Genomic DNA, 11,773 nt, shown 5'->3' on the forward strand with positions numbered 1-11,773 from the left:
ATTGTTATAATTTCGTTATTGGTTTTGATTTAGGATCGTTCGTTATGATTTTTGAGGTTTTGTTTGCCGTTTATCAGGTGTTTTGATCTTAAATTTGACGTTTTTAACCTTGGCGGTTTCTTTTTTATGAATCCTATGTTGATAAATTTAATAGAAAAACGCGATGTTTAAGGAAGATGATCCGACGGTTGTGGACGACGCGTACATAATGTACGATTAGAGTATTTGTATGATAACCGGCCTCTATATATATATATATGTATATATATATATATATAAAACACCCACCCATTAACTTAGAAATAGTCATCCACCAATTAAGACACTAAAAATTAAATAGTAAAAGTTCCTCACAAACCAAAATTTTCAATTAATATATAAGAAATAAGATATAAACATAATCTTTAGGGGACCAAAACTGTGAAATGGGAAGAGTATGATTTCCATTATTCAAGAATAAGATAATACATAAAATTTTAAAGATTTAAACCGGTGATATTTGGGTTAATTATTACAAAAAAGTTTGACATGATTGATGGTGTAAAATTAATCCATTTGGTAAGACTTTATTTGAGTATACAAAGAATAAATAACAAGACAAGACATAAAGCACAACCAAACACACAAGTCATTATGCTAAACTCTAAATTACCAACACCTAAATTCACTAAAAGACTAATTCATAAATTTGTTCAACTATTTCTTTTAATGAACTCAAGAATATATCTGTACTATATATAATATATAATTTGCATATAGGAGGGGCGGTGGTGTTTGTTTTTTAGATGCAAAAGGTCTGCAGTCTGCGGACCACATCTGCAAACGTCTGTACGAAAAAAGATGGACCAAATCTCTGCAGTCTACAAGAAGAAGACTGTTTGTTTTTTCATCTTCAAGATTTCAGCTCAAATCATTCACATATGACCAACTAAACTCCTCAATTTGAACAACAAGATTCAAGGATTTCTAGAAGGCTATTATAGATATTAAATTGATAATACATACCCAAATTTTATCAACAAGATTTAGGATTCCTCAATTTAACCAACAAAAACTACTAAAGATAAACCCTAATTTCATCAACAAATTTGAGGCTTTCAAACAACCTATTAAAAATCTAAAATTGGTAATAAATACCCAACTATAAAAACAAAAAATAAGTTTAGAAACCTTAAAGAGACTCACCTTATCTTGTTTCCCAACACCCAGATCACCAAACTCTCCAGGCGACTTCACAGGGGACATTTCACAAACACCTAGTGTGCACCGGTGATCTTTAATCGGATACTAAAAACCCACAACTGATTGAGCTGCGGTAGCTTGTTTAGACTCATGTAACCGATATTTGGGAAGAAGGATGACAAGATTCGAGTTGGAGAAGTTGTTGTGGGTAACAAAATTAGGGGAAAAAGGCAGCACCTTGAAGAAGATGGTTGGGAGGTGATGGCGGGGACGTGGTGGTGGTGGAGATGTGGTGGTGGCGGCTGAGAGGAGGAAGAGGTGGAGAAGAAGAAGATGTTAGGGTTGAGGATTTGTGTTATGAAATGGCAGAGGATAGGAGAAGAAGCTTGAAGAGGGGAGTCCACATCTGCCCAAGAAGAGATCTCGCAGACCTTTTTTAATGAAAGGTCTTCGAGAAAACAAACACACTACAGACTCAAACGTCTGCGCGTGGTCTGCGTGGAGCAGACATAAGAGGTTCTTAAGAGCTTTTTACAAAAAACAAACACCCCCTTGGTCATTTAGCACTTTTAAAAAGGTATAATCATTCAAGCGTTATGTACAAGTGTTTAAAGCACATGAATATATAAAAGTTAAAACACCTAAAATACAACCTGGATTGGAACTCTGCCAGTTTCATATTTCAATTTATGCGCCCTCTTCAAATTTCAAATATAAAGCTAAGAAAACGTCATTTTGTAATAATAAGAGGATGTACGGATATTTCTTTTTCAGAAAAACTTATATTTGAAATACTAGTGGGGAACCCGCGCGTTGCTGCGGTAGCGACAATTTACATCAAGATAGACAAAACGTAGGCCAAACCAACTGGTATCCATTCTAACCCGTTAGTTAGTCGGATACCCGTCTGCTCATTTGCCACTCCAAAAAGAAATTTAAATAACTGATAAGAACTGTTTCTTCTTAGAGGTGGCCATTTCATACTTTCAACCCATCTAGTTGCTTACAATCATCAAAAATTCAGAAACTGATGGAAATATAACAAGGTTCTTATAGCATCTATAAACGCCCATTAGCTTCCGGTATCAACATTTCCATTTGAGCAATCAAGATTAGATGGTCTTTGATACAAACACATTATGTTGCTGCTAAGTTTTCGTAACTGGAACTGGATCGCATACTATACTCGGCAACAAGCTTTGCAAATGAAGATAATTTATCTTCCAGCAACTTTGTTGGAGAATCATATTCTTCAATCAGACCTGCATACAAGAAAAAAATTAGCTTAGATCAAGACTTAATTTAACTCAATAGACGACATAAAGGACACCAATGTTTCTTAACAAACCTTATTCTAGAACCAAAACCATGTCACTATCAAGCACAAAGGTGATACTCATACGATGCGCGATCATTATCACAGTTGAGTCGGTAAAGTGCTTCGCGAGTGTTTGCTAAATCATTCCATCAGTTGCAAGTTCTAGCGATGCAGTAGCTTCGTCAAGTACCAAGACTTTGCTCTTTTTAAGTAACATACGCCCGAGACACACCGGCTGTCTTTGTCCCACACTCCAGTTCTCTCCATTCTTCGTAACTATACCAATTTATGTGAAAACTGATAGTAAATACGAAATGTAGAAAGATGATGATTTGGGTGGGTTTGTTAACGGGTCAAAACAGGTGGCTAGGGCTTACTAACACACATCAATACCGGGTTGATGAGGTTGGTTTCACCAGTCATTATGTTTTTCTCTGATTATTAAATTTTATGAATAAAAAATGTTTTTATATTGCCATGTTTGATTGGTTAAAGATAAAATATAATCCAAATTGACTAAATTCAAAGGAAAATATGTTGGCATTGCCACATCTGGTAAATATAAGAAAACAGTTTATGCTAAGACTATGAACCAAACCTGGTGAGTTAAGCTTCCCTTCATTACTCCTCACTTCTTCTCCAAGTTGACACTTATCAAGAGCCTGCAATAGCACCATAACAATTTGAAGCATTCAAGCTGATATTATGTAATTTAATTACCTCCCAAATCTTATCATTTGTGTACTCTTCAAGGGGATCCAAGTTACTTCGGATAGTTCCTTCAAACATGGTCGGATCTTGGGGAATTATTCTCAATGTTGAACGAAGATCATGAAGTCTAATTGTCGATATATTGATCCCATCTATCAGAATCTGTCCAGCTGCAGGCTCCACAAGACGGAAGAGTGTTTGTATTAGAGTTGACTTGCCACTACCAGTTCTTCCTACAATCCCAGTTTTCTTTCCTCTAGTAAAGGTGCACGTAAGACCTCGCAACACAAGTGGCATATGTGGTGCATACCGAACCTTTTTATAGAAATCATTAAATTCAATTATTAAAGCCAAAAAAAGTGTATGATTTAAGATATTTACACAAGAAAGAAGAAATGACAAATGAGTGTATGATTTAAGTACCTGCAGATGACGTATATCAACTTCTCCCTGTGATGGCCACTGATCATCAGGCCTATTTGATTCTATAATGAGAGGAGGTTCACTCGGGTAGCATTTGCCCGGGCTGAATGGATAACCTGCAGAGAGGATCCAACAAAAAAAAAGCTATTGGTAAATTTTGAAGTACGGGTTGATGGGTCAACCCATCTTGACTTATCCAACCCACCCTTTTTATCACCTCTAAATCTCTAATCTCTTTTATGGTCGGAACGGGTCGGTTAAAAAATGTTTTTTTTTTCACAACATAACAATTATGTTTTGCATTTATTCAAGTTCAAAATACCAAATGTTAGTAACAAGCAATGTGCTGATTGAGATACGAGAAAATACAAAATAATTTACACATTATGCCACAGTCATCTGATAGTTGTAGATTTACAATTACAATACCAAGTTCAAAAACCATTTAAAACACATATGTTAAGCAGTAGCCGATGTACCTTCAGCTGGCCAGAAACGGTACTGGTCGTCTTTCGTTTTAGCTAGGATATCTGGAGCTGTTCCCTGCATGTATCAAACATACCCAAGTGGCCAAGATCATATAAACCGAAAGCATGAAGCAAAATGACTTTCTACAGATATTAGGAATATACAAACCTGAATAATAGTCGAAACGGTTCACGTCGAAACGGTTTACGTCATTGTAGTAGCAAACCACCATTTCTTTGGAACATCTTTTGTCTAAGTTTCACAAGCTTTCTCTTCTTGATGCCAAAATACAACCAGGTTAATCCAGCCAAGGTAGCCAAGAAACCAAACCCCATACCTGCATGAATTCAAAAGCAACTTACTTACACAACAACCAGTAAAGATTGTCTTAATTTCCTTGCAATTGAACATTTTTAAACTGTAGGGGGGGGGGGAGTCCCAAGTGATATGATGTTAACTATCCAAAAAGAAACTATATGATCCCTAAACATTCATATCACTACAATAAAATTTCTGTTTATCCTATTGCCAAAACACATTAATCGGATTATCAACTCCGAAACACACATCCAAACACCACCAAAACTATGGATAGACAAATGGTCTCACATTTATCTCAGTAATATCCGAATCTGATTATTTTAGCACCACCTAATCAAAACACCAAAATCACATTGATCCTATCATCCTAACCCTCTAAACATAGTATTGACAACCTCAAGTCGTGATAATTGAATTCGACACGCATCTGAACACTCCCAATTATCACTCATATATCAATTAAATTTAAATCTTATAGGAGGTGTTTTAATATTCAAAATTCATATAAAAGGATGGTATAGATATTATCCGAGCATTAAAAAGGGGTCAGCAACAAAATTACTGGAGAACCCAGAGCCAGTAACTGAAGCACAAGACAAAATTGGGTTTGCTACAGGCCATGCTGCACTTTTATTGTCCCATATATTCAACTGCAACAAAACCAATAATTTAAAAATTAATTATAGGATTCAAGTATAAAAAACCAAGAACAGTATCAACCACTTCATGCAACAAAACCCCACAGAAACTGGAATTCAAAGCTCCAAACATCAATAATTAGCAAAACTAAAAGAATTTGAACTTATAAGTATAAAAAAAACTTAATTAATCATACATGTACATCAGAATTCACACTCCGAAACCGGTAGCTAAAAAGAGTACTTTCCATTGAAAGAAACCATTTCTTCAATTCTTCTCTAAAATATCACAAGAATAACAGATCACACAATCAGTTCAAATCTGCATAAGACATCAAAGCAAAAAACAAAAAATAAATAAATAAACAAATGGCAAAAACTTCAAAAGCTTACGATCGACAATACACGAGACGCAAAACAAAATGAAATATGATATCTTTGTTGTTAACCTCTGATGCATGTGGATGTCTCATATGAGCCTTCAATAGATCAGTCACCTAATTGGTCCAAAAAAAATTAACACCATATATTAAAGAGCCAAAAAAAGTAAAAACCATAAAAATAAAAAATATATATATAATAAAAAAGCTATCACTAACCAATTTCTCCATTTCATCAGGTTTCTTTCCTCTAGCTAACCGTCAGAAATCCCGCTAAGAACTGCGTATAACAAATAATGACAATAAACCTCTACAATGTTAAAACTTATTAAAACCAAAAAACTAATAAATGTGTTGAAACAAAAACTTCCTCTTAGAAAGTTATTGTAGAGTTTAATCTAATTCTCAGAACTTAAATACAGTTCCAGTAAGACATTAGTAAATTTCTACAAGAAGTTGTAATTTGCAAAACCTCTTAACCCTAAATTCAATAGCCCTGACTTTTCAACACAAAACATAAACTCACAAACAAAACAACTTATAACCCTAGAAAATAACAGATCAAAAACAAAACCCTAAAATTAAAAAAATCAGGATCTAACAAATCAAAATCAAAACAATACCTGCAACGCAAGAGGTAGGAGGATCCTTCTAGAGATCCTTGAGTTCTTTCAAGATCCGTTTCGAAGCCATCAGGAATTCCTATAGTTTACAAAAGTAAAAACCCTAATTTTGAATCTGAACGTATATAGAAACAATAATCTCACAAGAAAAGAGAAGATCGAAAGGGGGATGACTGGCGGAGCGGGTGTGGGCTCTCTCTCCCTTCGTATAACGGAAAACGGGTTTAATACAGGTGCTCTTGATTTCTCCGGCCGTTGAAGGGTGGTAGCCTGCTGGGGGAGGGGTAAAGGTAACGACTGTCTTAATAATCCATTTACTTTCCGACCAAGTGAGACGATCACTGTCATCGTCATCGCCTCGTCTCACCTTCTCCATTGCCTCTCTCTGTCCCTCTTTCCCGTTCTCTCTCCCCTTGGTCTTTCACTCTCTAACCCCTGCTCTTCTCTAAATATGCGAGAGTGACTATTGAAGTAACAGGTTATAAATGAATCAGTTTCCATCGGTGAAATCTCTTAATTGCCCCCATGGCGTCTTAAATTTTTTTTTTATTTAGCTTGTTTTTCCTTGTAAGTAATGCTTTAAAATTTATACCGTTGGTAAAATTACAATATTGTACATCACTTCTCCTTTTTATAATAGTATAGATATATAAATATCCTTAAAGAACAAATACTTGAGTGAGCATTCGTGTTTAGACATATATCATCACAATTTTGTGGCAGATGGGTGCTTATAGCAAAATATTTGATGAATTGGTCCAAAATAAATTATATAAAAAAATTACAGAACCTGCTCAAGAAGGGTGAACCGGCTTGGTCAAACTACTGAAACGGCTCAAGAAAAGGTGAACCAGCTTAGAATTGTACTGAACCGGCTTGAGTCGGGTCGAAAGGTCTCAGCTAAGATCCTTTAGCAGCTCCAAGGGACAAGTCATTCACTTTAGTGGCTCCAAGGGACAAGCCAATAGAAACGTCTCGGCTAAGAATCTTCAACTGAAAAAATGACACCTGAAACAGCTCAGAGCCTCTACAGGTTGGTCGGGACACGTGGCATTCAAGGTTTGGTTGACTTCGAAAGATCTTTTAAAGACGTTATAGGTGCTTGAAACGGCTCGTTGGGCCTCTACAGTTGACTAATGTTGAAAGTTTGACTGGTGAATCGCTATTTTTGTTATTTTCCTAATAAATAAATTAGAGTTAACTTTCGTTTTGCTCCTTGTGGTTTGGTCATTTAACAGTTTTGCCCCAATAGTTTTAAAATGGTCATTTTCCTCTCTGATCTTTCTAACTTATCATCATTTTGCTCCCTGCGTCTAACTCTATCAAAAAAAATCTATTAGCTAGAAGGGTATTTTTTAATTTTATAGATAAAAGGAAGCGCATGTAAGTCTTTTCACCTAAATAAACATTTAACTGAGTTAGAGTCTGTGAGCAAACTGACGACAAACTCGAAAGATCAGAGAGGAAAATGGTAATTTTTAAACTATTGGGACAAAACCGTTCAAATGACCAAATCAGAGAGAGAAAAACAAAACAAAAGTTAACTCAATAAATTATCTTAGATCACATTTAATTTTCCCACCAAATAGAGATGGTTACATGTTGCATGAAGTAGACCACAAAGAATTATAACCTTATTAAAAAGCAACTAAGTTATGTATATGAGAGTTGTACAATTGGTTTTGTGAGCTTTTCAAAAAAAAATGGAATTTTTCTTTTTGACCCTAAAGTTTTAAACTTTGACAATTTAAGTTTAAAGTTTTAATCTTTGTTTCATTTTTAACCTTAAAGTTTTAATCTTGACAATTTAATTTTATAGTTTTAATCTTTGTTAATTTAACCCCTCTCATTAATTTGATTTTTCACTTCTAATTCAAAAGTTTTCATCTTATACAATTTAACCCCTTTGATTAATTTAATTTTCACTTCTAATTCAAAAGTTTCCATCTTTTGCGATTTAACCACTTTGATTTTTTTTTACTGATGTGTTGTAATCTTGGCTTTGGGAGTTTTTCAAAGAAAAAATGGTTATGCATATGGTTGTTGTACCGTTGGCTTTGAGGGTTTTTTTAAAAAAAATTGATTTTTTTACTTTTCACTCAAATGTATTTCATAAATTACCTTTAACGCAAAACTATTTGTTTTTTTACTTTTAACATAAAACTTTTTATTTTTTGCAATTTATGCTCACAACCTTTTTTACTTTCAACTTTGGCCCTTTATAATTTTCATTTTCCGCAAATTTTTCGCTTTATGCTTCGTTCTAAATTTTGTGAGTAAACACATCGAAACGTGCGTCTTTGGTTTAACGTTTTTACGTTTCGTTCTAAATTTTGTGAGTTAACACGACGCAACGTACGTGTGTGGGTGAACGTTTTTACATCGTCTATTTTTTTCCCGTTTGAAAGGTTCAACATAATGTGCGTATCCTAATCGACTTAGTTATAACTAAAGAATCCCCGCCGCATTGCGGCGGGTCTTAATTCTAGTTAAATATAATATCTAACTACAAAAATAAATAAGAAAAAAAAATCTTAAAATAAAAAAATTGGCTTCTATTATCCTCCGTACAAATCAATAATGCAATCCAAAATATCTCCTAAATGTAACCACAACCGCGATGACCACATGAATGTAGGTGTGCCTTAGAGGAGCTCCGTGGTTTTCCATCGCATCCGCGCCTTCATATACCATACCGTCCTTAAACTCTGGTTTCAACTTGGACGGAGTTTGCTCTTCTTCAGTTGATTTCTTACTGTCCTCGCAACAATTCATTTTTAATCCGTTAGTAAACATGTCACCTTAGAAAGAAAGTTACCGTTTAAACGAAAATATCTAGACGTGACAACTTTACTCTTTTGTATTATCATGACTGTTGGAAAATATCTCGTTTTATGGTTTAAATTTAGAGTCAAAACATATTACCATGTTGGTAACCTAATTATTTGGTGTCAGAAAATCAATTTTGACATAATAGTTTTTTCTTTAAAGTGACCTTTGTAGAATCCTAAGACGAATTCTAAAGTTCATTTTTTATACAGTCGAATTCTCATCGAACATAGGCCAAAAATCGAATGCTTAACGAACAAAAATTGTGAGATTAAAAGCTAAGAACGTTTTAGTCATAGACCAAAAATCGAATGCTTAACGAACATAGGCAAATCGTAAAAGCTTGCAAGCTCTTAGATACCACCCGCAAACTTCAAGTTAATTTTTTATACAGTCGAATAGCCCTTGGTTTAATAAAAGCAATTGACTGGTTTAGTTTACAATCAAAATACACTCAGTTTAAGGTTTTATAGGTCTCAGTTTATCGTTATAGAGAAACCTGGTTAAAGCAATTGACCTATAAAACCTTAAACTTGTAAAAACTGGCAGATTATTAGTAACCGGTTTCAAGACTTATAAACCGGTTCAGCACTGAGGGCAGGAATGTCATTCTCGTTTCAAGTAATGACCGTTGGTCTGACCAATTTGACACCAACGTTTAACACAAGTACAAAACGTCAGGCTTTTTCACATGTTATTTAACAGAACACACACCAATCCAAAAAAACGGCTATGGGCATTTACGTAATTTTACCTGGTAGTCACCGGCGGGCAAAACGTAACCACATAATCAGCACCGTTACAAGTAAACGTACTAGTCTTATCATCATAAGCATAGCTATAAGCGCGTGGACACGCGCTTTTAAACACCTGCGAGTAAGACGACGGCTTACAAACATCCGGTGTACCATACGCGCCGCTGCAACAATACTCTTCACCCCCAAAAGCCTCACACGCGCTCTTACACGCGACCCCCTCACCCCCTTCACCCACCACCTTCAATGCCGCCGGACACGCGCCGTTCAAATCCACCATACACCCAGTATACGTACAATTCCGGCCAGTCCCACCGGTCGGAGCCACCAACATCGGTAAATTATACCCGTCCACTAAACTTACGTCGAAGAAATCCATGCCGCCATCTCCGTCGAGAGTGAATTCGGCTAGGGTGGCGGGAGGGGTGGCGCCGGCGCCGGCGCATTCAAGTTTGCCGGAGCCGCAATCGCCGGTGGCGCAGGTGAATTTGCCGGTGGAATCTGAGGAGCAGTGGGTGCGGCCCCAGAAACGGCCGCCCCATGACGACGGAGCGTTGAGTACTTTAGATTCGCCGGTTTCTAAAGCGAAACCGGTGGGTTGGAGAGGGGCGATACCGGCGTTTGATAATATTCCCGGCCAGATTGTTTGGTCACATTTGTTTGTGAATGTGAATGTTGCTGAAGAGATTACGCCTGCAAATGTTTCATAAGTTTTAATTAAAACATAAAATTATGGATAGTTTAGGTGTCAATTTCTTGGTGGTTTACGCTGATGAGCAAATGGTACCCGGTATCGGTACTGAACTGGTACAGGTATCGAATTTATCGAACCGGGTACATTTTTTATAACGATTCGGTACCGACTTTTGACATTTTCGATACCGGTCCGGTACGGTATCAGTTCGTTACCGGTATTTAACGGTTTTTACTCGTTACCGGTATTTACTAGTTTTTACCCTCAAATACGGGTAAGTACCAGTACCGAATCGTACCGTACCGTACCGGGTATATTCGGTACGGTACCCACTTTTAAGGATTTTCAGTGGTACCGGTACCTATTCGGTACCGAGCTCATCACAAGGCTGCATGTTAAATCAATGGTTTAGGCTACATATTTTAATTAATGTTTTAAAAATCGATTTAGACGTTGCGGTATATTTAAAAGTAGGTTAATAGGTGTGTGAGTTTGCCGTAATAAACAAAGTTGAGGAGGATGAAACTATCGTTACCTTGTATGAAGGATTGTGAGATTGCAAGCATCAGGAGACCGGTCAACATAAACAATCTAGCCATTTTTGGAACAGAGAAAGTACGATTTGATCAAGGGGGTTGTGAAAACGGAGAGTTTATTAATGAGAAGCGGTTGTGGGGATATATTTATAAGGAGAGTTGGATTTGATAGGCGGCGCAATTTTATTATTAAAAAATGCAAGATTTTATTGGAGAAAATCATCAAAATATCAATTTTTATTTATGTTCATATATTTGCTTTGAAATTCTGAAGTCATATTTATGTTCATTTATTGGAGAAAATCATCAAAATATCAATTTTTATTTATGTTCATATATTTGCTTTGAAATTCTGAAATCATAACAATCAACACATAAGAGATTTTATATTGGTTTCCTATATTATTTTATTAGAATATTATCAAACATTACGGTAGCGTTCGTTTCATGGAATGGAATGGAACGGAATTAGGAAGTTTTTCTTTGTAAAATTGATCTTGGTTGGGGGAGGGAGGAATTTGAAATCCTTCACTCTAATGAAATTTGTGACTATTTCAACATTCCTTAGAATTCCTTCACTCTAATGAAGGAATGGAATGGAATGTTGAAATAGTCACAAATTTCATTGATTAAAGAAATTCATTGGATTTCAAATTCCTCCCTCCCCAAACCAAGATCAATTTTACAAAGAAAAGCTTCCCAATTCCATTCCATTCCATGAAACGAACGCTACCTACATGTTATGTTATGTTAATAATAATAACGAATACAATAAGTAATACACTAATATATAGAACAGATTTGTGTTGTTTTATATATTCTTTTTTTCGAACGGCGATTCAAATATAGAAAAAGGGGCTAACAAGACGCTGAAGTCTCAAAACAAAACGAAACA

The 11,773-nt window shown here is 35.7% G+C and overlaps 2 protein-coding genes across 2 annotated transcripts; both read right to left on the minus strand.

Annotated features, from left to right (window-relative positions):
* Window positions 1-2,116: 2,116 nt before the first annotated feature.
* Window positions 2,117-6,418, minus strand: LOC110945075 (multidrug resistance-associated protein 9). The gene is made up of 12 exons (XM_022186713.2): window positions 6,296-6,418; window positions 5,701-5,751; window positions 5,455-5,558; window positions 5,259-5,340; window positions 4,986-5,073; window positions 4,366-4,439; window positions 4,114-4,177; window positions 3,635-3,750; window positions 3,221-3,526; window positions 3,099-3,162; window positions 2,531-2,776; window positions 2,117-2,444 (listed from the first exon to the last, which is right to left on the minus strand). Exons 1-11 carry the CDS (start codon window positions 6,416-6,418, stop codon window positions 2,637-2,639), a joined length of 1,212 nt encoding a protein of 403 aa, XP_022042405.1. The 3' UTR covers window positions 2,117-2,444; window positions 2,531-2,636.
* Window positions 6,419-8,583: 2,165 nt separating this feature from the next.
* On the minus strand, window positions 8,584-11,022 carry LOC110865950 (thaumatin-like protein 1b). Its single transcript, XM_022115294.2, has 3 exons — window positions 10,878-11,022; window positions 9,648-10,341; window positions 8,584-8,819 (listed from the first exon to the last, which is right to left on the minus strand). The coding sequence occupies exons 1-3, from the start codon at window positions 10,939-10,941 to the stop codon at window positions 8,639-8,641; spliced, it is 939 nt and encodes a 312-aa protein (XP_021970986.1). The 5' UTR covers window positions 10,942-11,022; the 3' UTR covers window positions 8,584-8,638.
* Window positions 11,023-11,773: the final 751 nt, after the last annotated feature.

Source organism: Helianthus annuus, chromosome 6 (assembly GCF_002127325.2).
Source record: "Helianthus annuus cultivar XRQ/B chromosome 6, HanXRQr2.0-SUNRISE, whole genome shotgun sequence".
NCBI lineage: Eukaryota > Viridiplantae > Streptophyta > Magnoliopsida > Asterales > Asteraceae > Helianthus > Helianthus annuus.

What these genes read in the sequence shown, in the direction of transcription:
- LOC110945075 (XM_022186713.2), bottom strand. Translation starts at nt 6,418, where the DNA reads ATGACGATGACAGTGATCGTCTCACTTGGTCGGAAAGTAAATGGATTA. An exon ending in GCATCAAGAAGAGAAAGCTT is followed by an intron (nt 4,178 to 4,365) that starts GTGAAACTTAGA and finishes TGATACATGCAG; the next exon opens with GGAACAGCTCCAGATATCCT. An exon ending in CCGTTTCTGGCCAGCTGAAG is followed by an intron (nt 3,751 to 4,113) that starts GTACATCGGCTA and finishes TCCTCTCTGCAG; the next exon opens with GTTATCCATTCAGCCCGGGC.
- LOC110865950 (XM_022115294.2), bottom strand. Translation starts at nt 10,941, where the DNA reads ATGGCTAGATTGTTTATGTTGACCGGTCTCCTGATGCTTGCAATCTCA. An exon ending in CTCACAATCCTTCATACAAG is followed by an intron (nt 10,342 to 10,877) that starts GTAACGATAGTT and finishes AAACATTTGCAG; the next exon opens with GCGTAATCTCTTCAGCAACA. An exon ending in TGCCCGCCGGTGACTACCAG is followed by an intron (nt 8,820 to 9,647) that starts GTAAAATTACGT and finishes TTGCGAGGACAG; the next exon opens with TAAGAAATCAACTGAAGAAG.